Raw genomic sequence first — 25000 nt, 5'->3', positions numbered from 1 at the left:
ATTAGAAGCAGCTGTCGATTTTCTGCAAGTTTATTTTGAGTGTTGTGTAGATAACTTTTATAAATGTGTGTGTGTGTGTGTGAGAGAGAGTGTGAGTGAGTGAGTGAGTGAGTGAGAGAGAGAGAGAGAGAGATAGCTTGGATGTGTGTAAAGGGGTGATTATGTCACAGGGTTATTTACTGCTTTTCTTAAGCCGTTCTTTTGGAAGAAGTTCCACAGCCTACTAGGAAGTGTGTGTGTGTGTGTGTGTGTGTGTGTGTGTGTGTGTGTGTGTGTGTGTGTGTGTGTGTGTGTGTGTGTAAGGCAGAGATGGAGTGCGCGAGAGAGACAGGGCTGCATACCTGCTGTGCTTATATGACCTTATATAAAATACAGACAGACAGGGAGGGGTCAGGTCTCACACCAGCCAATAGTGTACGCGGACACCAGAGCAACTGTGCGCGCACGTGTGTGTGTGTGTGTATTCCTGCTATTACTTCAAGTGTAATGTCAGCTAAGTGTAATTTTGTTGAAAAGGGGATAATCTGGTAAGTCACACACACACACACACACACACACACACACACACACACACACACACACACACACACACACACACACACACACACACACACACACACACACACACACACACACACACACACACACACAGACACAGACCGGGACGACACTTAAACAATGATGCAATAGACAAAAAGTAATATGAATGTAGCTCACCCACCCCATAATACTAGCATGGAGGAAGATGGGGAGTGTAATGGCACTGGCAGAGGAAAAATACAAGCCATGTGCTGTATGTGAGCTACTGTAGATATAGAGAGAGAGAGAGAGAGAGAGAGAGAGAGAGAGAGAGAGAGAGAGAGAGAGAGAGAGAGAGAGAGAGAGAGAGAGAGAGAGAGAGAGAGAGAGAGAGAGAGAGAGAAAATGAGAAAAAGACAGAGAGAGGGGGGAGGGACGGAAAGAGGGGGATAACGAGAGGAGAGGGAGAGAGATGGCGAGAGAGAGAGAGAGAGAGAGAGAGAGAGAGAGAGAGAGAGAGAGAGAGAGAGAGAGAGAGATGTGGAAAGATGGAGGGGAGAGGGAGAGAAATAAAAAGAGATACAGAAAAGGAAAGAGAGAGGTAGAAAGATGGAGGAACCGATGAGAGGGAAAGAGCTACTTTAGATAGAGGGAGAGAGAGATAGAAAGAGAGAGAAAGAGAAAGAGAGATGGAGAGAAAAAGAGAGATGCAGGGAGAAATAAGTGGGTCACCTCCCCACCCTTTCTATAGGCGGCAGTGCACCCCCACAAGTACTGGGGGTATATTACTCATCAACACTGAAGTAAATAAAGAACCTGCCACTTTCAGATGTGAATTTATCCTCTGGGTCTGTGTGTGTGTGTGTGTGTGTGTGTGTGTGTGTGTGTGTGTGTGTGTGTGTGTGTGTGTGTGTGTGTGTGTGTGTGTGTGTGTGTGTGTGTGTGTGTGTGTGTGTGTGTGTGTGTGTGTGTGTGTGTGTGTGTGTGTGTATTTAGGCAGGGTTCCAACTGATGATGCGGTCATGTCGTACCAGGGATTCTGTGTTCCACCTTCAATCACACACACACACGAAGAGATGGGGTGAAATCACCCATCCCCCTGCCGACCCACCTACACACACACGCGCACGCGCGCGCGCACGCACACACACACACACACACACACACACACACACACACACACACACACACACACACACACACACACACACACACACACACACACACACACACACACACACACACACACACACACACACACACACACACACACCATTGAGAGATGGGCAGCAGCCTGATCCTGCCAGATATGACCTACTTTCCTCCCACAATCCCCTTTGTTCAACACCCTTCACCAACACGGAGAGAGGGAGGGTGGGGTGGAGGGAGAGGGGGAAGGAGAGAGAGAGAGAGAGAGAGAGAGAGAGAGAGAGAAGGGGGAAGGAAAGCGAGAGGGAGGGAGGTGGCTGGGTTAGAAATGGCATGTGTACTGTGACTGTGTGTGTGTGTGTGTGTGTGTGTGTGTGCGCGTGTGCGAGACAGAGAACAAAGCAGCCCCATGGTTCATCGTGGTCATGATGGCAGGGCCAAGCCCCACTCCCAGACAACTCCCAAAGAGAGAGAGAGAGAGAGAGAGAGAGAGAGAGAGAGAGAGAGAGAGAGAGAGAGAGAGAGAGAGAGAGAGAGAGAGAGAGAGAGAGAGAGAGAGAGAGAGAGAGAGAGAGAGAGAGAGAGAGAGAGAGAGAGAGAGAGAGAGAGAGAGAGAGAGAGAGAGAGAGAGAGAGAGAGAGAGAGAGAGAGAGAGAGAGAGAGAGAGAGCGATAGAGAGAGAACGAAAAAGAGAGCCAGAGAAAGCCAGAGAAAGCCAGAGAATTTGGGTGGTAATATGTGTCAGGATCAGATGAAATGTACCCGTGATGAGATAAAATGTTAATGTGCATTACCCCAGTAGTAGTAGAGCAAAGGGCCTAGTTGATGTTAATATGCATTAGCCTCGTAGTAGCTAGTGGGCCTAGTTAATGTTAATGTGTATTAGTCTGGCACATGGGCCTAGTTTCTGGCACTGTGGAGAGATGTTATTAAGCATTAGTCTAGTTTATGGGCCTAGTGTTTTTTTCTAGGTGTTGTGTGGAGGAGTTGGAGCTGAGGGGAGTAGGCTGACTGACGGTTCCGGAACACCCAGTTCACAAATCAAACCTTCATCAGTCAGGTGTGTGCGTGTGTGTGTGTGTGTGTGTGTGTGTGTGTGTGTGTGTGTGTGTGTGTGTGTGTGTGTGTGTGTGTGTGTGTGTGTGTGTGTGTGTGTGTATGTGTGTGTGTATGTGTGTGTGTATGTGTGTGTGTGTGTGTGTGTTAGTGCACGCATGTGCTTGTGGTTGCCTGAGTGTGTCAGTGTGAGTGTGTGCGTGCACGCTTGAATATGAATGCGTGTGTGAGGGGGTGGGGTTGTCAGAGTGTGTGTGTGTGTGTGTGCGCATCCTGCGATCTAGGTTGTCATTATGGTCACTATAAATGATGAGGACGGCCCTCTCTTGTACTCTCTCCCTCGCTACTGAATCAGCTAGCCACACACACACAGACACACGACACACAACATGCACGCACGCACGCACGCACGCACGTCTGAGTGATGATGAGGAAGTGGTATGTAGTTGCCAGGCGAGGAGAGAGGCAGGGGAGTTTATAGATGAGACAGGTCCACTGGGAAATATGGCAGAGGAGGAGGAGGTGGAGGAGAAGAGGAGGAGAATAGGGATGATGGGAAGAGGATGAGGGCAAAGAGGTGAAAGAGGTGAGAAGAGGTGAAAAGAAGATGTGTGGAGGAGGAGAATGCAGAGGAGATTAGTAGTGCACGATATGAAAAATTTCAACCAATAACCGATAATTACCTACTTCTCAGGGCCGATACCGATACCCGATATGTTCACATTTTCATATTTAATATAATATATTGGTATAATCTCAATATGATCTCAGTTCATGTTTCACTCATAGTCCATTCAAACATTAAAAACAAAAGCCATTGCCTGGCTGGCGGTCATGTGACTCGGTCATGTGATAAGAGACGCCAAGTCACAGCATCACACAGGCAGAGAGACTGGATAAGATAATACCAAAAGAATATAAAAGAATAAAAGAATATTTGATAATACTCCTAGAATAATACTCCTAGAATCTCTGTCACAGACTTGTTTTGCCTACCCGGCCTGAATGAAAATATAAAGTAAAAGTAACCGATTATCCGATCGGGAAAACATTATATAGGGCCGATATAAAAAAACACATATCGGCCGATATTTTAGTGCACCGATATATATCGTGCATCTCTAGAGGAGATGAGAGAAGAGGAGGGGAGATGAGAGGTTAGGAGAGGAGGAGATGGGTAGGGGAGAGGAGAGGGGAGAGTTCAGAAGAGGAAAGGAGGATGAAGACAGGAGAGTAGAGGGGAGGAGAGGAGCAGTGAAGAGGAAAGGTGAAGTGAAAAAAAGGGTAGAGGAGAGAGAAGGGGAGAGAAGAGAAGGGTAGAGGAGGAGGAGTTAACACGTCATTGCTCATGATGCCGTCTGCTGTTCTTCCAGCACCAGTCAGAGGAGAGAGAGAGAGAGAGAGAGAGAGAGAGAGAGAGAGAGAGAGAGAGAGAGAGAGAGAGAGAGAGAGAGAGAGCGACAGAGAGAGAGAGAGAGAGAGAGAGAGAGACAGAGAGAGAGACAGAGACAGAGAGAGAGAGAAGGGGATAGGAGAGATTGCAGCGGCGTATACGTAGACACAGGGGATGAATGAATGGATGCAACAATGACATGTAGATGGATGGATTGGGGAGGAGAAGGAGAGAATGATGGATGGACAAGAAAGAGATAACAGGGAATGAGAAGCACTGAGGATACATGAAACAAGCTGAGGGAATGTGTGTGTGTGTATGTGTGTGTGTGTGTGTGTGTGTGTGTGTGTGTGTGTGTGTGTGTGTGTGTGTGTGTGTGTGTGTGTGTGTGTAATGTCAGCAGGTCTGGCCATTCCTCCCACACACACTGGACTGCCATCACACCCTCGTAGGCATTGACGCATGAAACTTGGGTATGCTGGTTACGACTTCACACAACACACGCACATGCGCACACACACACGCGCAGAACACAAAATGTCCGCCATATCGGAATGCTAAAATCAGCGGAAAACAGTCTAGTTTGATGAGATGGCCATCTAGACAAAAAAAATGACCTGGTATCAAAACGCTAGGTTTCTTAAAGAATGGTTTTCAAATGGCTCAGTGGTTAATCTGTGGGCCTAGTAGTTGTGACAACTACTGGGTTCATTGATTTTGTAACAGTGGGTAGGATGTATATTAGTTATAGCATATTATAGTATATTATTATCAAAGGACCCTACAAGTCCAAAGGATCGGTTCCAACCAGTGTGTGAACAGTACAGTGATTGAAGCCAAAAACTACTTAGTGTTGCCTAAGGAAATTTTTAACAAAATGTTCTGATTTCTCTTACTCTAGGTATTACCTCCCTGGAGCTACAAGACAAAAGAATGAGTGGTCGATGTTGCCACAAGAAGCAGTTTAAATCTCAACCACCCTCTCTGTTGTAAGAGACAGAGCTCACGGTCGTGTCTAAAGTACAGCTGGTCTCAATGGTTAACTCTACATCATGGCAGCTCAATAACGTGGCCTTCAACTGCTACACACAACAGATACATGGCGGAAAAGCCCAGCGTGCTTGTGTGTGCGTGTGTGCATGTGTGTACGTGTGTGTGTGTGTGTGGTGTGTGTGGGCGTAGTGAAGCAGACAGGAGGGGGCAAAGGGGTCAGTTGGCCCGGGCCAAGGGAGAAATGGAGCCTATTCTTGGAGCCCTTACATTACACTGTATGGATTGGATTAGGAGCCCTTTCAGAGAGCTTTGTCCTGGGCGCAGCAAAAGCTGTCAGCGGCCCTGTGTGTGTGTGTGTGTATGCGTGAGTGTGTGTGTGTACTCTGGAGAGGGTGTGTTTATGACACAGTATCTGTGTTTATCTCCATGTGTGACCGTGTTTGTGTAGGACGCCTCTCCAGTTTCAGTATCCGTTCTATAATAATAAACGGTGAGATCTCCACAGTGTTAAGCTTACGTCAGTCATACTTTTTATCTTGTATTGTGCATGTAGTGTATGTGCAGCTGGTTTCAGGCTTGTTCTCGGCTTCTGAAATTTTCCAGATTTTTCCACCACCAATAAATACTGCATGTGTGAAACTTCAATAAAAGTTGTTCTCATCTCTTTGTAGATTGTTTTTTTTCTTCTGCTCTCCATTTCTCTCACCAGAGCTCTAGCTGAGGAATGTTCCTGGCCCCAACTATGTGAGCAGCAGACACTGGCAGGCCAGTCTGTGAACAGGTCCAGGGTACTACCACCAGAAGATCAAGCTTGGGCCTGCCACCAAAATCTCGCCGCAGGTTTTTTTTTTTTCATTTTCAGCTTCTTGGAACACATCATCTCTCCTCATAAAAAAAATCCTCCCCTGAGCCAAAAGTGTGAATGGTCAAGTCTGACTAAAGTATGGACCTAAAGTTTACCGTCCTCCATGCTTCTGAAGTACCTCTATACCTCTTCATAAGTTCTGAAGGTTTTGTCTGAAAGTAATTTGTGTTTACATATGGGTGTATGAATATGTGTAAAAGTGTGTGTATGAATGAATGAATGAATGAATGAATGAATGAATGAATGAATGAATGTGTGTGTATGTGTGTGTTTGTTTGTGAGTGTGTACAGGAGTGTCTTGGGGTGTATTTATTATGTGTATTACAGTTCGTGTGCGTGTCTAAATTCATTTACAAGCGTGTGCGTACCTGCATGTGCTCCGTAGATGAGCTGCTTAGTTCGTCTCCCGACTCCGAGTCGTTGCGCACGCTGACACTGAGACTCAGACTCCGACTCTGTTCCCCCGGCGACTCCCCGTCACCCTCAGTCTCCGACGACAACCCTCCTCCTCCTACTCCTCCCTTCTGGTGAGCATCGCCCTGAAACCTGACTGGCGGAGACTCGGCCCTGGACCTTGGCAACGTCGTGTTACCGCGGTGACTATTCACATGGTTGTTGTTGGAGGTGCTGCCCTCTGAGCCTTGATTCTGGTTGCTGTCGAAGCTGCCGTATCCGGGCGGGGTCAGTTGCCCGGGCGACGGCGTCTCCGAGGGCGAGGGGCGGGTGGACGTGTCGGCATGGGGGGGCGTGTGCCGCACCCTGTGACCCCCTCCTCCTTCTCCTCCTCGGTTGCCAGGTGTGTTGCCGTCCCCGTGCAGGTGGCCGGGGATGAGCAGGGCGGAGGGCTTGGTGGGGGGCGGAGGGGGCATCAGGGCCTTCTTGATGGTGCGCACGTACTGGGCGGGCACGTAGAAGGCCCGCGCGCCCGGCTGCGTCCGCACCTGCCACCAGTCGGCGTTGGTCTTCCGCACCAGCAGGTAGCGCTCTCCCTGGCGGATGCTGATGAGCCGGTCCTTACACTCGTACGAGTAGTCGTACTCCACCTCCACGTACACATCCGGACTCTCCTCAGACATGGCGGCCGGCGTCTGGCTGTGTGTGCGGGTGTTGGTGTGTGTGTGTGTGAGGGAGAGTTGGATGTGTGTAGGTGGTGTGTGTGGGTCAGATGTTAACGGTGAGGTAGGGACACATCATCGTCATCGTCAGAGAGGGATCTGCCGAAAGAGCAAAGAGAGAACACATTTACATTAAAACTTTTACAACAGCAGCTAAACTTGTGCAAAATGTTTAAGTAATATACTTCACACTTCGACCTAGACACACATCATCTCTCTGCCTCCCTCTCTCTCCTACTCTCCCGGTCACTCACACAAATTGGTTGCACACACACAGCACAAGAACCCAAATGACGAATACGCAAAATCGGCAAATACACAAAGTATGCAAACAAATGGAAGTATAATTCCATTAGACACAGACATCAAGTGACACTGTCCTTGTCAAAGCGTGTTTGTGAATTTATGAGTGAAAGCGGGAGAGAGAGAGAGCATGAGAGAGAGCATGAAAAAGAGAGAGTGAGAGAGAGCATGAGAGAGCGTGAGAGAGAGCATGAGAGAGCATGAGAGAGAGAGAGAGAGCATGAGAGAGAGAGAGAGCATGAGAGAGGGAGAGAGAGAGCGAGAGAGAGAGAGAGTTGGCCTGGTATGTTAGCGCAGTAAGTGTGAAGGTTGCTGCTCCATATAATGTGTCTGTCAAAGTGTGTCAGTGGAGTGTCCCGAACGTCTTTGCACCACACTGGCACCTAAAGGTTCTGTTGCCATGGGATCTCTGTCACTACGGAAACCCAATCAGCTATGACGTCATGACGACCAATAAGCCCCGGCATGACGCTGGCAGCGCTGATAACACACACACACGCACGAACGCACGCACACAAGCGCACACACACACGCTTGATTTGATAAGAGGTGTCATGGCCATCGGCTGCACCGCCATACAGAATCAGTGTTTTGAAATCTTATTGTGTGTGTGTGTGCGTGTGTGTGCGTGTGTGTGATGATGTCTGTGCCCTGCAGGTGTGTGAGGGCAAAAAGTGTGTGTGTGTGACCAGTGTGAATGTAAGCGGGTGTGAACCCTGTAGTCTAAATATAAGCATCTTCAGTGTACGATGCACGCAGGCACACACGCACACACGCACACAGGGAGGGAGGCAGGCAGGCATTAGTGCAGGCTAGGCAGGGCTTTGTGAGGCCTATATAAGCCCTTGTTCCTTGGTGCCTTTGTCTCTTTGTGATCGGTCCACTCTCCTCCATTGGCTCTATTCAAAAGCCATCCCTCTGCAGCACCACACAGAGGAAACTCAGCTCAAGCAGGTGCACCCTTTAAATACAGTGCTGAGCCTGTAGTGTGTGTGTGTGTGTGTGTGTGTGTGTGTGTGTGTGTGTGTGTGTGTGTGTGTGTGTGCGCACGCGTGTGTGTGCGCGCGCGCGCGTGTGTGTGTGTCGTGAAGAAGTTCCTCTTATGGCATTAGATATATGGAGCACCGTAGTCTCAGTTCAGTTTCTGTGTGTTTGTGTGGGTGTGGGTGTGTGTATGTGCGCATAATAGTGTGCATGTGTATTTGTTTGTTTTTGTGCCAGGTCCTGCGCATGCGTGGGTGTGTTTGAGTACAGACACTGTGTGAGGATGTCTCTCACATTACTGGGCCGCTGCAACCAGACACCCACAGCAATTGAATACTCAACACACACATTGATCCAGTGACGACCGAACGTCTCTCTTCCTCCTCCCTCCTCCCTCTCTCTCTACACAGACACACAACAAAGTGTGACAGCTCTGACCTGAAGAAACCACTGCCCAGAAAGCTGGCTGTTTGCATACGAGTTTACACCACCCGGGGCCGGGACAGCAACTTCACACTACTGTGCTGCTGCAGACACATGTACATTTAGGAACACAAACTAGGCTGCTATAGGCTTAGTTGTCACCGCTTTGCTCTATATCTTACTCGCACTGGCTGCACTGAGCAAACACACGCACACACACACACACACTAGTAAGCTGCATTGGCTAACACTGCGGTACAGCAGCTGATAATGGATGTTAAAGGACACAGTCTGCAGCAATGCTCAAAACAGCTTGTGATGCAGACACGCACAGGCACACAAACAGGCACACAAACAGGCACACAAACAGGCACACACACAGAGGTGCACACACACAGAGGTGCACACGCGCACAGAGACACACGCACACACACACAGGCGCGTGAACACACACAGGCGCGCGCACGAACACACACACATACAGGCGCGCGCACACACACACACACGAGGCGCGAGCACACACACACACATACAGGCGTGAGCACACACACACACACATACAGGCGCGAGCACACACACACACATACAGGCGCGAGCACACACACACACACACACAGGCGCGAGCACACACACACGCACACACACACACACAGGCATGCACACACAGGCGGCTCACACACACACACAGGCGCACACCCACATACACACACAGAGAAGCTGTTCTGACCAACTCATCAAGGACAGAGACCTGACGAAAAACTCGATACACACACTGACTACAACAACATGACCGGGCATCCTATGATAACAGAGTCTGTGTTTGTGTTTGTGTGCGAGTGCGAGTGTGTGTGTGTGTGTGTGTGTGTGTGGGCAACTGTGCGTGTGTGTGTGTGTGTGTGTCCTTCTGGGCCAGGACAGCCTGTTCTCCCAGCCTGTGATAGCAGGCAAGTGCTTAGTCTAGCTAGCTAACATTTGCATTTGCAATACAGCACAGCATTTACAGGCTAAACCTGCCTTGTTCCCTTATTCACTAGAGTAGTGCACTGCTACACTGAAAGTGAGCCCTATTCTTTGTTTCTTCAAGAGTGATGCATGCATGCCTACGATGCATGCCTACGAAGCTACAGTATATGCGAATCCGCAGTTTGTGGTCCTGCATGGCCATCCACATCCTATATGACACACTGACATGCTAATTTGTATGGTGTGTCGTGTGCCTGCACACAATGTGACACTCAGATAGTGACATAAGTTACAGTGAGGAGAATAAGTATTTGATCCCTTGCTGATTTTGTTGGTTTGCCCAATAATAAAGACATGATCAGTCTTTAATGTTAATATTAAAATGTATTCTAATATGGAGAGACAGAATATCAAAAATTAAATCCAGAAATTAACTCTAAAGAATATATATTAATTGATTTATATTTCATTGAGGGAAATAAGTATTTGATCCCCTGCCAACCATTAAGAGTTCTGATCCCACAGATCAAATGGCACTTCCAATCAACTTGTTATCTGAATTGAACACACCTGTTATAGTAACCTGCACAAAAGACACAATGAATATGTAGAATCAGTCCATAGTATCAGTCAATCAATCAAACTAAACTCGCCAACATGGAAAAGACCAAAAAGCTGTGAAAGGATGTCAGGGACAAGATTTCAGAACTCAACAAGGCTGAAATGGGCTCCTGGATATTAAGGCGCAAACTGTTGGTGCATTACTTCCAAATTTTAGGACATCAAAAATGATCATCAATCATCAATTTCAGGCCTGTCTGTGGTTCCATACAAGATTTGACCTTGTAGGGATTCAATAACCAGAAAAACAGAGATAGAACACCCTCAAACTGTATAGGAAGAGCTAGGAAATTATCTCAAGGCAGCTGGGACCTCCATCACTAAGAAAACTATTGGAAACACTTAATACCACAACGGATTCAAATCCTGCAGTGCATGTATGGTGCCCCTAGCCTCGCGAGCCATCCTACGTACTTCCGCCAAAGGATTGGCTCCACTACTGTAGTCTGGCCGTGCTTCTCTGTGGAGTGCTTGGAGCAGTAGAATTTTGATTGCAACGCCCCCCCCAGAAAACAGCCAATAATCGAATACGCCCCCCACGTGGGGACGAAAGGGGGAGAACGCTCGTGACAATGACGTACACATCTGCGCCAGAGCCATTGGTCTGCGCTATGTTGTTGTTGAGTAACTGCCAGCAATTGGGTGAGAGGTGTCCAATAATTTCAAACTATAACTGAGTGCAAACTTCCTGCTTCCTACAATCGCTTCAGAGCAAACAAATGCCAGACCATAAATACGAAATGAAATGGTAGTATTATGGGATGGTCAGGACCAGGCTATGGTACCCCTGCTTCAGAAGGAATCTGTTCAGGCTCACCTGATGATTGAAAATGAACATCAGACTGGATTAGGATATGATTGGGAGGAGCTGGAATCAGGTGACACCAAAATCAAACTGTTTGGCGTTAACACAACTCGATGTGTTTTGAGGAAGAGAAATGCTGCCTATGATCCCAAGAACAACACCTTCTCCAACATCATACATGAAAGTGGTATCATTATGTTTTGAGGTTGTTTGTCTGGCCAAGACACAGGACAACTTCACATCGTCAATAAATGGATGGAGGGAGACATGTAAACGTACAATGCTGCATGCCAACCTCTTTCCCACCACCACTAGACTGAAGGTGGGTCATGGATTGGCCTCCCAATATGATAATAATCCATAACATACAGCCCAAGCAACGAAGGAGTAGGTCAAGCAGAAGCACATTGAGGTCATGAAGTGGCCTAGACATAGTTTCCAAACATTAACCCTATAATAATCCTGTGGAGGGAACAGAATCTCCCATTTGCCAAGCTACAGTCATACAACTTCAATGATTTAGAGATGCAAAGGAAAAATGGACACAAATCCCTTCTAATATATCCACAAACATTGTCATTAAGTGAAAGAAACATCTGACCTCTGTACAAGAAAACAAGGGCTTTGCCACCAAGTATTTTGTCTTCTTTGACTAGAGGGGTCAAATACTTATTTTCCTCAATGGAATACAAATCAATTAAAATATATTCTTCAAAGTTATTTTCTGGATTTTCTTTTTGATATTCTGTCTCTCCATATTAGAATACATTTTATCATTAATATTATAGACTGATCATGTCTTTATTAGTGGGCAAACCAGCAAAATCAGCAAGGGATCAAATACTTGTTCTCCTCACTGTATATGGTGTGTGTGTGTGTGTGTGTGTGTGTGTGTGTGTGTGTGTGTGACATTCTAATACGGTGACATATTTGGTGTGTGTGTTTGTGTGTGTGTGTGTGTGTGTGTGTGCGCGCGACCAGTGTGACGCTCCCAGATGGTGACGTATGTGGTGCATGTCCATAGGTCTGTCAGTGAGAGTATGGGACACACCACCACCACAGTGCCCCACGTCATAGCCGCCTAAGCCTATGCACAGAGATCTCAGCATTGCAGTGGAGGACTACTCTATGCTGTCCCGTCCCGTCCTATGCTATCCAGGGGTACTGTACATTTCTCAAAACCATAGTTGCTAACTATGCAAACTACTTCCTTGTTTTCAGTGCAATTGTCCCATTGCCAACTACCCGAGTTGCTAACTGGCTATCAACTACGCTTTCGAGAAACACACCCCATTACAGCACCTGTGTGTCAAGTCGAGTCACTGGCCAGTGGCTGACACTAAACTACAGCTGCTGCTACTTCAGTGCAGATTCCTGTAGGCAGTCACGTATGCAGCTATACACTGGCTCACCCCTCAAGTACATACGTACGGTACGAGAGCTGAAAACTGAACGTGTACGGTGTGTTGCATGAATGTGTGCATGCATACACACACGTACGGCGCACACACAGTGCTGCATCAAGGTAATGAGCCATGACGTATACTTAAGGGAAATACGCATCATTCATTCATTTCTCTCTCTCCCCCTCTCTCTCACACACACACACACACACACACACACAAAATTGCATTTCTCTTGCCTCTGGTGCACCCTCCTCTTCTGATCTGCAGTGTGTGTGCAGTAAAGTGGCCAATGCCAGCAGTGCAGTACACTCTGAATGAATGAACCAAGGCACGGGGATGTGTGTGTGTGTGTGTGTGTGTGTGTGTGCATATAATGAAGGCACTGGGCTCTCAAGGCTTGCTGCAAGTGAGTGCAGCTACTGTACATGTGTGTATTTGTGCATAAGGATGCGTGTACCGTTAATGCGGGTATGTAAGGCTGCGTCGGACCGGTATGTGTGTATGCTAGCGTGTGTATCAGTGTGTACATACTGTATGTGTGAGCCGGTAGGCATGCCTTGCCTAGCCTATGATCTTGCCAGGTCTCTCTCTCTGTACTGCTAGCCAGGTCCACAGACGCTGTGGCAGCAGGAGGCTTGACAAGTTGTGTGTAAAAAGGGGTCTGATGCTGGCTCTCTCCCTCTCTCTCCTCGTTGACATATTTAACATATGCTGCGGGCACCTGTGATTCACAAACTCTTCTCTCTCTCTCTCTTTCTCTCTCTCTCTCTCTCTCTCTCTCTCTCACTGACCTTTGCTTTTCGGGCATGTCTGCCAGCTTTGGCCCCCGTGAACCAACCATATGGGCATTCTGTGTAGCGATGGGTAGTCCAACAAGATTGTGAGGAGAGCATTACATATTTTACATTACATTCCATTACATTTGGCAAAGGAGGCACATTTTTATCAAAAGCAGCTTACAAAACAGGGCATAATCAGCGACACACAACATGTAGGGGGGAAAACACAGCGCACGCAGGCAGGCATAAACAAGGATAGTGCAGATTAGTAGGGGTTGGTTTTGTTGTGATGGAAGGGGAACTGGCATCCTCGCATCTTTGACTAAAGACTGTCACTGGCTATTCTCATCCACTTTGAACTAAAACCCCTAGCCATCTGTACCTTTTTTAAAAACATGCATATTCTTCTGTATGCTATTCAAACACTGAATGTTACTGATTATGCGCTGTGTTGTAAGCCGCTTTTGATGAAAAAATGTCTGTTAAACATAATGAAATGTCAATGTGATATAATGTAAGGGGGCATTCTCTGCTCTTTGACTAAGGCACTACCTGTCACCGGCTATTCTTGTCCTCGTGCAGCTTGCTTGGCGCATTAGAAGAAGAATACCGGGCGAGGGTTACATCAGAGACAGCGGGAGATACCGGGGAGGGAGGGGGTGGTGATGGTGGTGGTGGTGATGATGATGGTGGTGATGATGATGATGATGCTGGGGAACTGACTGTACGGAGCAGCATCGGCAACAGCAGCAGTAGCGGCAGCAGCAGCATACAGCGAGGCGTGTAATCTCTCACATCTGCTGCCCCTCTCCTCCTCTCCTCGCGACCACATGCACATGCGAGCACATGCGGATGGAGTAGGAGTAGGATGGGATGGCGTGCGCTCCACCGCGTGCTTTTGTTCCAGCGGCTGATTCAAAACAGCCGCATCGCCAACGTGCACTGCCACAACATGTGCACCACTGATGTGAGGAAAGGCACACATAGAAATACACACTCACACACCTCCTCTCTCAATCTTTCTCTCTCTCCAGTCACGTCTGTTCTGTCATCGCATCAATCACTTCTCCCTAAATCGGTTTGCTTTCATCCCTGCCGACCTGGAAAAGCATCAATCAGTTGACGGTGCGTTCTGACTCATACCTACCTAGGGTAGACTACTTATGCACACAAACACACAGAAACAGACAGACGGGCAGATAGGTAGAGACACCTTGAGACAAACTGTAGGCGTGAGATTCTAAGACCGCATTAAGGAGTTTTTCCCTCCTCTGCATGCTTATCTCCCCTAATCCAAGTGGTGCTGGTGGTTCGATAGGTCATGTTAGCCTGACTGGTGGCTAAAGTAAGGAGCTGCGTAATGTGTACCGTGGGGCTACTGGAGGTCTCTCAACAGAGAACGCCACCGAGTCGAGCGCGAGACACAATGCAGATGCGTCGGCGACACGTCCGTAGAAGGTCCACAGGGGGTGTCATTGTCTCTGTGTGGAGTGTTGTTTGAGTGTTGGTGAAATCCCCGGCTTGTCCTAACCACAGGGGAACCGAATAAGCTCATTCGGCTTACCAAAACAGTAGCAAACACACACCCGCATGCAGCCAACCCCACAAGCCCAAACCTGTCCAGCCCAGAGACCCGGGAGAGCGTCGCCTGGGAAACGAGTTCGGCAACTTCCACCCACCTAGCTGCTACCCTTTTCTTATGACCCCCAAAGCCCTGCCGTTCAACACCACTGCAGTACTACTACCCAGCCCAGCGTAAGGGCACACACTTCATTGAATGACCGCGCATACATAAATGGTCGTAGTATGGGTTACAAGCTGCAAATGTAAGGTGTACTTGAAAACTGCAACCAGGACACAACAAACGCAATGGTCAGCTTTCCCTGCAGTCGACACTAGCCGAGTCGGCAAGAGAGCGGGACTGGCAAGAGTCGCGAGCCGCTTGGCTGTTGTTGGCTGGCTACTCAACAATCAATGGTAACGTTGTATTTTTTGGTGTGTGTAGCGCATCATTTCTCAATGAAATAACAAGTTTAAAGTTTTCGCACTCACTGTTCGTCAGGCCGGTGGTTCCTCTCCGAACAGAAAGCTGCTCCGGCCAGAACGGCTTTCCGAAATTAACTTTATTCCCCACTGTGTCCACAAAAATCCGAGTCAGCTCGCGCGCCCAGGACAAAACACTAGCTGCTCCTGGTGCCTCGTTTCCACCCCGACTCACGCGCGCCCTGGCAATGTGCGCGCCCCCGAGAGTCCTTTCGTCTGCACCGCTCGTGTTGCTAGGGGTCGTGGCAGGGGCGAGCCCTCTGGTGGTCTTAAGGAGACATTACACCATTCCCAAAGACTTCAATGGAGACTTGAGAATGAGAACCTGTTCAGTTCTTCGAAAGGAAGGTGGTATTTGAGGAACACGCAGGGTTTAAATTGGGGCGGAGCCCTCCGGAGCGCAGCTCCGCCTCCTCACCTCGGAGGGACAGCCAAACGGAGCTGCGCTCCTGCTGCCCCACCCAGTGTATTCACAGTTCATATATTTTCAGCTCTTCTTGAAATATCATATTTTTATGAAAGTTTTATAATGATAGCAACATAAAATAAGATTAAGGGACTCCCGCATTATTTCAGTTATTATGCATCTGCATTCTGCACATGCGCTGCGAGACACCACAATTTGAGTTTGTAGCAATGTTGCAATTTTGCAACAGTTGAGCGGTCCGGAGCGCTTGCTCTCTCTCACAGCTAGAATTACTCCGCTTCGAGTTCACTACTTCAAGCCTGTCCCCCATGCCTTCATGTTCAATGTGCAAAGTTAGTAGGCTAGATACAATGCCTTTTACAAAACGGAGGTAAGCTGTCATTTCATTTGATATCGGCTAGCTTTCAGGCAAAGTTAACCAAACAGTCATGCAGAATAGCGTGGTGTCTGCCTACTTTAACAGCAGTTTGTTAATGGGGGGAAATCAACATCAAGTTTGCGATTTCCGTCCATTGTTCTGTCAGAATGTCTAGCCATTTGGTTGCACGTTACTTTTATGTGGGCTTAAACATGCCAGCAACGTATTAAAAGTTTTTAGACAGTAAGCAAATGACAGGGATTCCTGCGTGTCCATCCTAGCTTTGCGTGCAGAGCAGTGCACCGTCTCTCTCGCGCTAGAATTGCAGCAATCTATTGCCGCCTTTTGCCAAAGTTATTGCTTTGCAAAAAAGCATTTACTTAATGCGACTGAAGTGTAATTAAAACATATGCACGGAGCGAGATAACTGAACTAACTAAAGTACTGAAATAAGAATGCCCATATAATCAGTCAGCCAAAGGGGCAATCTGTAAAGAAAAGACGTGTCCGAGTGAGAAGATTCTCTGTAGACTCCGCCTGATTTAAAGTGACAGTACACACTTTCACGCACTGTAATAGAACAGCATAGCCTAAGCATGCATTTTTATTCTTTTAACTTTGTTACTTATTAGGCATAAAACGTGCTAATAAATGCATGCTAAACCCATGACATTATTAAGAGAATTAAAGAAATAAATTAGGAGAATTAAAATCAATCATATGATCTTTTAAAACAAATTGTTATTCACATCAATAATATGAGTTCTTAAAAGTCTTAGGTCTACCTTTGTAGCTTGATGGTGCAGTGAAAGCCGTGAAAGCCCATTGGGAAACTCCAACTCCCATTGTCATTGTGACACAGCACTCCACAGCACACAAGTGAACACTGCACACTGCACACAACGAAATTGCATTTATGCCTCACCCGTGCAAGGGGGCAGCCCTCAGTGGCGCCCCATGGGGAGCAGTGCGGTGGGACGGTACCATGCTCAGGGTACCTCAGTCATTGAGGAGGATGGGGGAGAGCACTGGTTGATTACTCCCCCCACCAACCTGGCGGGTCGGGAGTCGAACCGGCAACCTCTGGGATGCAAGTCTGACGCCCTAACCGCTCACCCATGACTGCCCGTGGTGGTCAGAATTAAAACTGTTTTGCCCCTGTACTGACAGTGCCAATAGCATACTGTTGCCAACTGACAGGAGAGAATTTTAAAAACATAAATGCATCAGGTGTGATACTGGTCTAACGGTTACTATTTTTTAGCAACCTAATACAGTGAAGAAGGAATGAGGCTACCTTGCTGTTTTTCTCATAACTGAGTAGCCCACTACATTGATTTATGTATGATGTTAATTATATGCAATAACTTCATAGAATACATGTATTTGCCTAATGGGGCGATGTAAAAAAGCTATTTTGACCGCGAGTGAAGGGCTCCCCCACCTCCCAAAAGCCAATTTAAACACTGGGAACACGCACAACATTCTCCCATCACCATCACGACTAACTTGACTTCATCACCAGCCCAAAAACTACCCCAGTTAAACACTTTGTTTTATAGGTTAGGACAACAACAGGGAGTTTGTGGCACCAATGGTGACTCTTAGAGCCGTCACGGTTCTCTGCTCTCATTACTGTCCCACTTTTGTCAGCGGGGAGCAAAGTGGGTCAGAACTAGAATTCTTAAACTGTAACTGTGGTATTTTGGAAGGTCACCCAACCAGAACTAGGAATGGCCTTGCCTGTTACTTGGGCTACCACAGCTTTAAATATTTAAAATGTATGGTAGTCTTACCTTGCAAACGTGTAGTCACCACAGTCTGAATAACAACAAACTCCCAATGCAGGTGTCTACATGACATAAAAACACAATGTGTTGACCCTCTCTTGGTAATGGTAAAGATGCTCAATAAGTATCACATTGCTTTATCATGTAACTTTGTTATGGTGCTTTGACAGTAAAGTGAAGAAATGCTACCCCCTGGCGGTTGACATTAGTAATTTACCGGTACTACCTTAGCTTCCATGCATTGACATAAACACTGTATTATTAATTTAATAAATATTAAAGTCTTGCGTCTCCACCTGAAGCCAGTGCAGCCTTCTTCAATAATTATGGATAAATAAATAGATTCACTCTAAGTTCTTCAATAAGGAGCATTATGTAATAGGATTTTTTTACAGTAATTCATCAGTTTTCACAGACCCACACAAATCATTCACTCAGAAACTGATTAATTTTGAGATTTTTAATCAATACTTTATTCATGTTACATCTTTAAAGGTTATAACTCAATTCCAGCCTACAGTACACCAAATGGATATTTCTTCAATCTATCCAAAGATCGATCTCTTTGCTCTGCTTCATCGTCACACTCACACAGCGGTCCTGGAGAATTAAAGTAAGAAACACACATGTGCCCGTGCACAATCACACACACCCGCGCAAACACACACACACACAAACAAACACACACAAACGCACATACACACACACACACACACACACACACACACAAACACACAGATACCAGGAGCCAGTTGTAGTGTTGTCAGTTTTACTGGATTTAAAAGCAAAGCTCTCTCCCTCACACCACATCTGTTACAGCAGTTGCCATCTCATCTGCACCTGCGCACGCATACACACATACACACTCACACACACTCACTTCCTTTCACGTCTGGAGAGATGCAGAGATAGGGAGGGAGCACTACTTTGATTAAGTTTATGTTGAACATAAGAAAAGAAAAAACTGTAATTCCAATAATTATAACCTAAAAAAAAAAAAACATGAAGCAGGTAAAAAAAAAATTAAAACACTCACACTCCCCACAGCTACTACCTAGAATCACATGGTAATAAATAACTAACCTATGGCAGCTCGGGAGGGCCAAAAATCATCAGGAGAGAAAACGCAAAAAAAAGACCACTACCGATTCTGACATGCCATTTTTTTTTTAAAAAGCCAGTCCCATCTCATCAGCCCAACGAAAGGCCGGCATGAGACAATGCATGCAATGCTATTGGTCAAAAAATGACAGGAGGGGCGGGGCAGACGCACATAAGGAAGAAGGGAGAAAAAAAACTAAGTAGGGAAATGATCAAGTGTAAAACGCTTTCTCTCATTTTCCCCTCAACAAAGATATACACGCACGCACACGCGCACACACACACACCTTATAGAAACCAGACAGACACACACAAAAACGGCATTTCAAGCGCAGGTGCGTGTTTGCACACCTCTGGGGTGTGTGTTTGTGACGATCAGGTGTGTGGGTGTGTGTTCATGACTCATCAATGTCGATGATGTGTTTGTGTGTTTGTGTGAGTGTGTGTGCATGTGACTACGTTTCCATCATCTGGTGACATTCTCTAGTGCAACACATCTACTTGTGTGTGTGTGTGTGCGCGCGTGTGTGTGTGTGTTTGTGTGTAACGACTATGCATAACGTGTGGTGGTGATGCTTGTATGTTCTTCTCCCCCCCTTCAGGAGCAAACCCTGTTTTTGAAACAGACGGAGGAAAAAAAAAAAGAAAGGGGGGAGGAGTGACAGAGAGAGACGGAGAGAAAGAGAGAGAGAACACAGTACACTGAACCAGGAGGAAGCCTCTACATGAGATTTCACTAACGTTTTTTTTGTTTTGTAGGGTTTTTTCTTCTTCTTTTATCGTTTATCTTGTATTCTCTTTCTCTGATTCTTCTCATTATTAATCTCTTCTTTTTTTTCTTTACATTTTTCTCTTTTTTTAAAGATAAATTTATGTACATTCAGTTTGGCTTGGTGCAGACATTTAGGACTGTGCAGAAGGACAAATATTCACAGTAACACTTTATTTTAGATGTTTACATGTTGGCCACCAACACATGCCAAATTAATGTCTGTATGAGTGACTTTATAAAACATGTTTTAGGCAAAATCAAGGGCCTACTAGGTCCTTATTGCGATCATATCGATAATAAAGGCCTTTTTGGACCATAATAAGAAATTTGTGGATATGCGCCTAATAATTGGTTGATTTTGCCCATCATGCGTCTTATAAATCATGTAGATAGTTAGGCATGTATTAGTTGCCAACAGGTGAACCCTAAAGTAAAGTGCTACCATCTACCCGATACACACATCCACGCATTCTGTCGCTCTCACACAATCACACACTTGCTACGCCCATAAAAACAGGCAACAGCCATGCAGGTTCTTGCACGTAAACACACACACACGCACACGTTCGCATACTAGACCCATACATCCCATGGGACTCAGCCATGCAATTCCATGCACGCACACACACACGCTCTCGTGCTCATACACACGCATTCTCGCACACACCATACGCACACACTTGCGGGCAGTGTATCCCTGTGTGGTAGTGGCGTTTCTAAGTGTGTTTTAAATAAGTTGGAGTGAGGGGGTGGGACCTTGGGTATGTACATGCATACATACATACATACGTACATACATACATACGTACACATGTACAGTACATACGCACATACCGTACATACATTAGACTGTACATACAATATAGGTCAAATCAGTGTTTTTGTACATGAGTCCTTCATGTCTCATCGTTCTCTCGCGCGCTCTTTCGCACACACACACGTGCACTCACACACAGACGCGCTCGCACGCACGCACGCACACCCACACGAAGTCCAGTGTGTCTGACACAAGCCATTTCTCTACTGCCATCTGCCTCCTCTTCAGCTGGAGCTGTGGAAAGAGAGAAAAGAAGAACAGAAAAGAGGAGAGGAGAGAAGAAGAGAGGAGAGAGGAGGAGAGGAGGAGAGAAGATGGGAGAAGAGAAGAGAAGAGAAGAGAAGAGAAGAGAAGAGAAGAGAAGAGAAGAGAAGAGAAGAGAAGAGAAGAGAAGAGAAGCAGGGAAGGAGAAATGGAGAGTTAGTTATGAATTGTTCTGGAGCATACAGAATATTGTAATGATGCGTCTTAATTTATTCACTCTTCTTAACTCCCTAAGGTGCCATAAAGATGCGTCCAGACGTCACTTAAGCTACTCGCAGGCTGCTGGATCAACTAATGAATCATTATGCAAAGATGCAGACAGACTTCCATCCCACTAGCTGCAGACGTGTGGATCACTGGTGCGTGATGAGTATATTATACACCTTTGGCACACACAAACATGCTGCCAACAAATTTGTTTTCCCTTATGAAATTGAGAACTTCGTTAAGCCATTCATTAACATCACTTAATGATCCCCAAACTGAATTTCTTGTATTCTGATACAACTGAATTTCATGTATTCAGATGTATAAAGAAAGACAGGCTAAAATAGTGCCCTGAGAAACCATTGATTGACACTGAAACCCCCCTAAAAAAGAAAAAAACATTTAGGATCCTGTTGACAGCCTGTCATAATGACTAGAGTAGGACGCTGGAGTCAGTGGACCACATCATAGCTCATTAATATCAAATTAACTGCCTTCTAGCTTCTCATAGTTCTAGTGCTTTTAAGGCAGCAAACTGTCTTTTTAGACAAAATTGCCATCTCTTCATCAAAGACAAAAAAAAGGATGCATCACAACATGCACCCTTGTATTAAACTTTCCTTCAATTAAAAAAAATAAATAAGAAAAATAAATAAATAAATAAACTGAGGCCCTTTTGATGCTTATACGGGGATGTTGTGGCCTAATGGCTAGGGAGTCTTGCATCAGCTAGTGTAATTAAGTATAGCATAGTGTAATGTGTACGTTCAGCTAATAAGGTGCTCTCCTCTCCTACTCACTTCTTGTCCTGCTTGACTCCTCCTCCACGGATGCCCATGGACTGGTTGTTCTGGAAGATTCCTCCCCCAGGCCGCACTACGCCAGGGTGGGTAGGGGATGCCACGGGGGGCTGGCCTGGTCGGATGGGTTTGGCTGGAGAGAGGACAGAGGGGGAGTGAAAATTGTTGGTGATTATAATGAACCAACCAATAGGGCTGCTCGATTATGAGAAAAATCAATATCACGATTATTTAAGTCAATATTGAGATCACGATTTGTTTATATAGACAAAGGACAAAAATATTATTTCAAATCGAAATTATGAAATGTGATATTGTTTGACCACAATATTGATATCATGATATAAATTCAATATATTGTACAGCCCTACCAACCAATGCTGTTTTTTGTTGTTTTAATCTGGGGAGGGGCTGGATGGCTGAAGTGTTGTGGCTTGTAGAACATGCCCTCACATAAATGAATGTTACGACTCACAAGAGGCACACATTATGAAAGACTGTAGACTAAGAACAGACAGGGTGGTGGAGTGAGGGAGGGAGTGATGACTGTAGCTGATGATAACGGTGTCAAGTAGCAGTCTGAAATGGCACACTTGGGACTCAAAACACACATTAACACACTACACTACCAGCCATTACCACTTAACCCATTGGCGCCGGTTGTTGCGTTGCAAAACGCAACATTATTGATTTGTCAATATTTTCAAGACGCATGGGAGATGCAATGCACAATATTTTGTTCAAATACACAAGAGGTGGGTGTTCTCGATTTTTTAAAGATCATGTGGCAAAAAAAGTTTGATTCGTCGTCAAAAATGTCAAATGAAATCAACCATGCTCGCTTCTGCAGACGTGGGTTGTTTAGCCATTTCACACAGGTAAAAAAAAGGCGGTGGTTCGCGAGACACGGTGTTACAGCGAATGTGATGTTCAGTTGAAAGGTAATGAAGAGATTTTAATCGAGGAAAGGAAATATGATTGAAGACCCTTTAGATAGAGAGCAGGAGTGTGATTTGCCGCGGCCATATGAAGAGGTAGGCGAGAAAAAAAGACAGTCAGCTAGATTTCGCCCCTGACGTTACCAAAAGTTCACTCCGACACTCGGGGCAATTGGCGAAGGTGCCAATATCTTAGGAAGCACGTCCTTTAGATATAGGCCTATTTCAGAATATTTTCACTGAGGAACTTTCGGATATGGTGATAGCCTATTGGTGAGGCAGACAACGGTAGACATGCGGATTATAGACGCGCGGCCACACATCCAGCTCAAAGTGGAGCCCCGTTTCAAAATAGGATGAAATTGCTCATCGGTCTCTGCATAACGTTTGGAGGAATAAAACGGCCATACTCGCCGGTGGGAGAGCAAGTGGCTGTATTAGACAAATGTCCCCCGATGTATGGCAGAAATGACTGCCTAATAATTATAATAATAATGATTATTATGATTTAGTTATAGTCGGCTATTGTAACAGTAGCAATAGCCTAGTAGCCTAATAATAGCCTATAATAAATAGCAGCATCAAGCATTATCCTGAAAGCACATGAAACTTTTTTCAATCATTTGATTATGAGATATGATTTTTTTAAGGAATATGTGTTAGTGTTAATGCTGAATGAGCATAATCCCGTGAAAGCAGAGGATTTTACCTTTTAAATGCAATTTGTCCCATGTCCCTATGTGCTCCAGAGGCTGAGATATTGAATTTTTCATAGGAGTTTCCAACCATTTTTTCTTGTCTCAAAAAACCCTCAGGCATTGGGGACCTTTTCTAAAAACGGGCTCAGGCGCCAATGGGTTAATGCACTGATGGGAGTGTGTGTGTGCATGTGTGTGTGTGTGTGCGTGTGTGTGTGTGCGTGTGTGTGTGTGTCTGTCTGTGTCTGTGTGTCTCAATACAGACAATACTTTCAGGAACATCAAACCTGGGGTGTGTTTCTCGAAAGCAAAGTTGTTAGCTAGTTAGCAACTTGGGTAGTTGCCAATGGGAAATTGCATTGCAAACAACAAAGTAGCTAATGAAGTTAGCAACGATGGTTTCGAGAAATTCACCCAAGGCTTGCTTAGGTATTAAAGATAGCTTAGTAGATACTGCTTGCAAATTACATATGGAGGAGTGGTGTGTTACTGTGCAAACACGCACGCACGCACACGCGTACACACACACACTTTCCCCATGTACAGCGTGTTCTCTCTGTGCCTATATGCATGCGTGTAGAGTAAATATGCACAAGAGAGGAGCTTCCCCTCTGGGAGCACTGTAATGTCCCCCTGAGGGATCAGTAAGGAGAACTCATTGATCTTATCGTGCCTCTCGCTGCAACAACACAGTCATGCTGGGCTTGGTGAGACACTGATGGGTCGACCAATTACCCAGCTAGCAATGGGTTGCATTATGTGCATGCGGGTGATGTGCATGTATGCATTCACAGTGGTTCTGTGTGCATATGCATGCGGTGTGTGTATGTGCACACTTCATGTGTGTGTGTGTCTGCACACATGCACACTGTCTTCTCCACATACTAACCGATCTGTGCGGAGTGTCCCCCGTGTGCCTTGGCCCTGACTGCCTCCTTGATGCGGGGTGTGTGTGTGTGTGTGTGTGTGTGTGTGTGTGTGTGTGTGTGTGTGTGTGTGTGTGTGTGTGTGTGTGTGTGTGTCTCCCCCCATAATAACCGATCTGTGCGGAGTGTCCCCGGCGTACCATGTTCTTGGCCCGGACAGCCTCCTTGATGCATGCTGTGTGTGTGTGTGTGTGTGTGTGTGTGTGTGTGTGTGTGTGCGTGCACTAACCGATCTGTGCGGAGTGTCCCCGGCGTGCCATGTTCTTGGCCCGGACGGCCTCCTTGATGCGGTCCACTTCGGTCTGGTATCTCTTGCGGTCGCGCGCCGCGTTCTCTTTGGCCTCCTTCAGGGCCGTCTCCAGGGCCTTCACGCGCTCCGCCGTCGCACGCAGACGCTTCTCCAGCTTGGGCAGCTCGCAACGTAGGTCCGCGTTGTCACGCACCAGCTACGGAGAGGAAAGGAGGAGAGGGAGAGGAAGACGGAC

At 46.4% G+C, this 25000-nt stretch overlaps 2 protein-coding genes across 7 annotated transcripts in view; both read right to left on the bottom strand.

Annotated features, from left to right (window-relative positions):
• The window catches only part of arhgap12b (Rho GTPase activating protein 12b), an 86304-nt gene extending 70534 nt beyond the window's left edge, over positions 1-15770 (bottom strand). For 2 of the 5 annotated variants that reach the window (XM_063207147.1, XM_063207148.1), the window contains exons 1-2: positions 15427-15770; positions 6344-7189 (exon numbers count right to left, since the gene is read on the bottom strand). In XM_063207147.1, coding sequence (XP_063063217.1) covers positions 6344-7051 — 708 coding nt within the window. In that variant the 5' untranslated portion in view covers positions 7052-7189; positions 15427-15770. The remainder of the gene's footprint in view (positions 1-6343; positions 7190-15426) is intronic. The other 3 variants (XM_063207149.1, XM_063207150.1, XM_063207152.1) reach the window with 2 other exon arrangements.
• Positions 15771-18437: 2667 nt separating this feature from the next.
• The window catches only part of LOC134455809 (kinesin-1 heavy chain), a 43266-nt gene continuing 36703 nt past the window's right edge, over positions 18438-25000 (bottom strand). For both annotated transcript variants that reach the window (XM_063207119.1, XM_063207118.1), the window contains exons 24-26: positions 24745-24961; positions 21954-22086; positions 18438-20916 (exon numbers count right to left, since the gene is read on the bottom strand). In XM_063207119.1, coding sequence (XP_063063189.1) covers positions 20907-20916; positions 21954-22086; positions 24745-24961 — 360 coding nt within the window. In that variant the 3' untranslated portion in view covers positions 18438-20906. The remainder of the gene's footprint in view (positions 20917-21953; positions 22087-24744; positions 24962-25000) is intronic.

Source organism: Engraulis encrasicolus, chromosome 9 (genome assembly GCF_034702125.1).
Source record: "Engraulis encrasicolus isolate BLACKSEA-1 chromosome 9, IST_EnEncr_1.0, whole genome shotgun sequence".
Lineage (NCBI taxonomy): Eukaryota > Metazoa > Chordata > Actinopteri > Clupeiformes > Engraulidae > Engraulis > Engraulis encrasicolus.
This window is presented reverse-complemented; position numbering and strand designations above follow the sequence as displayed.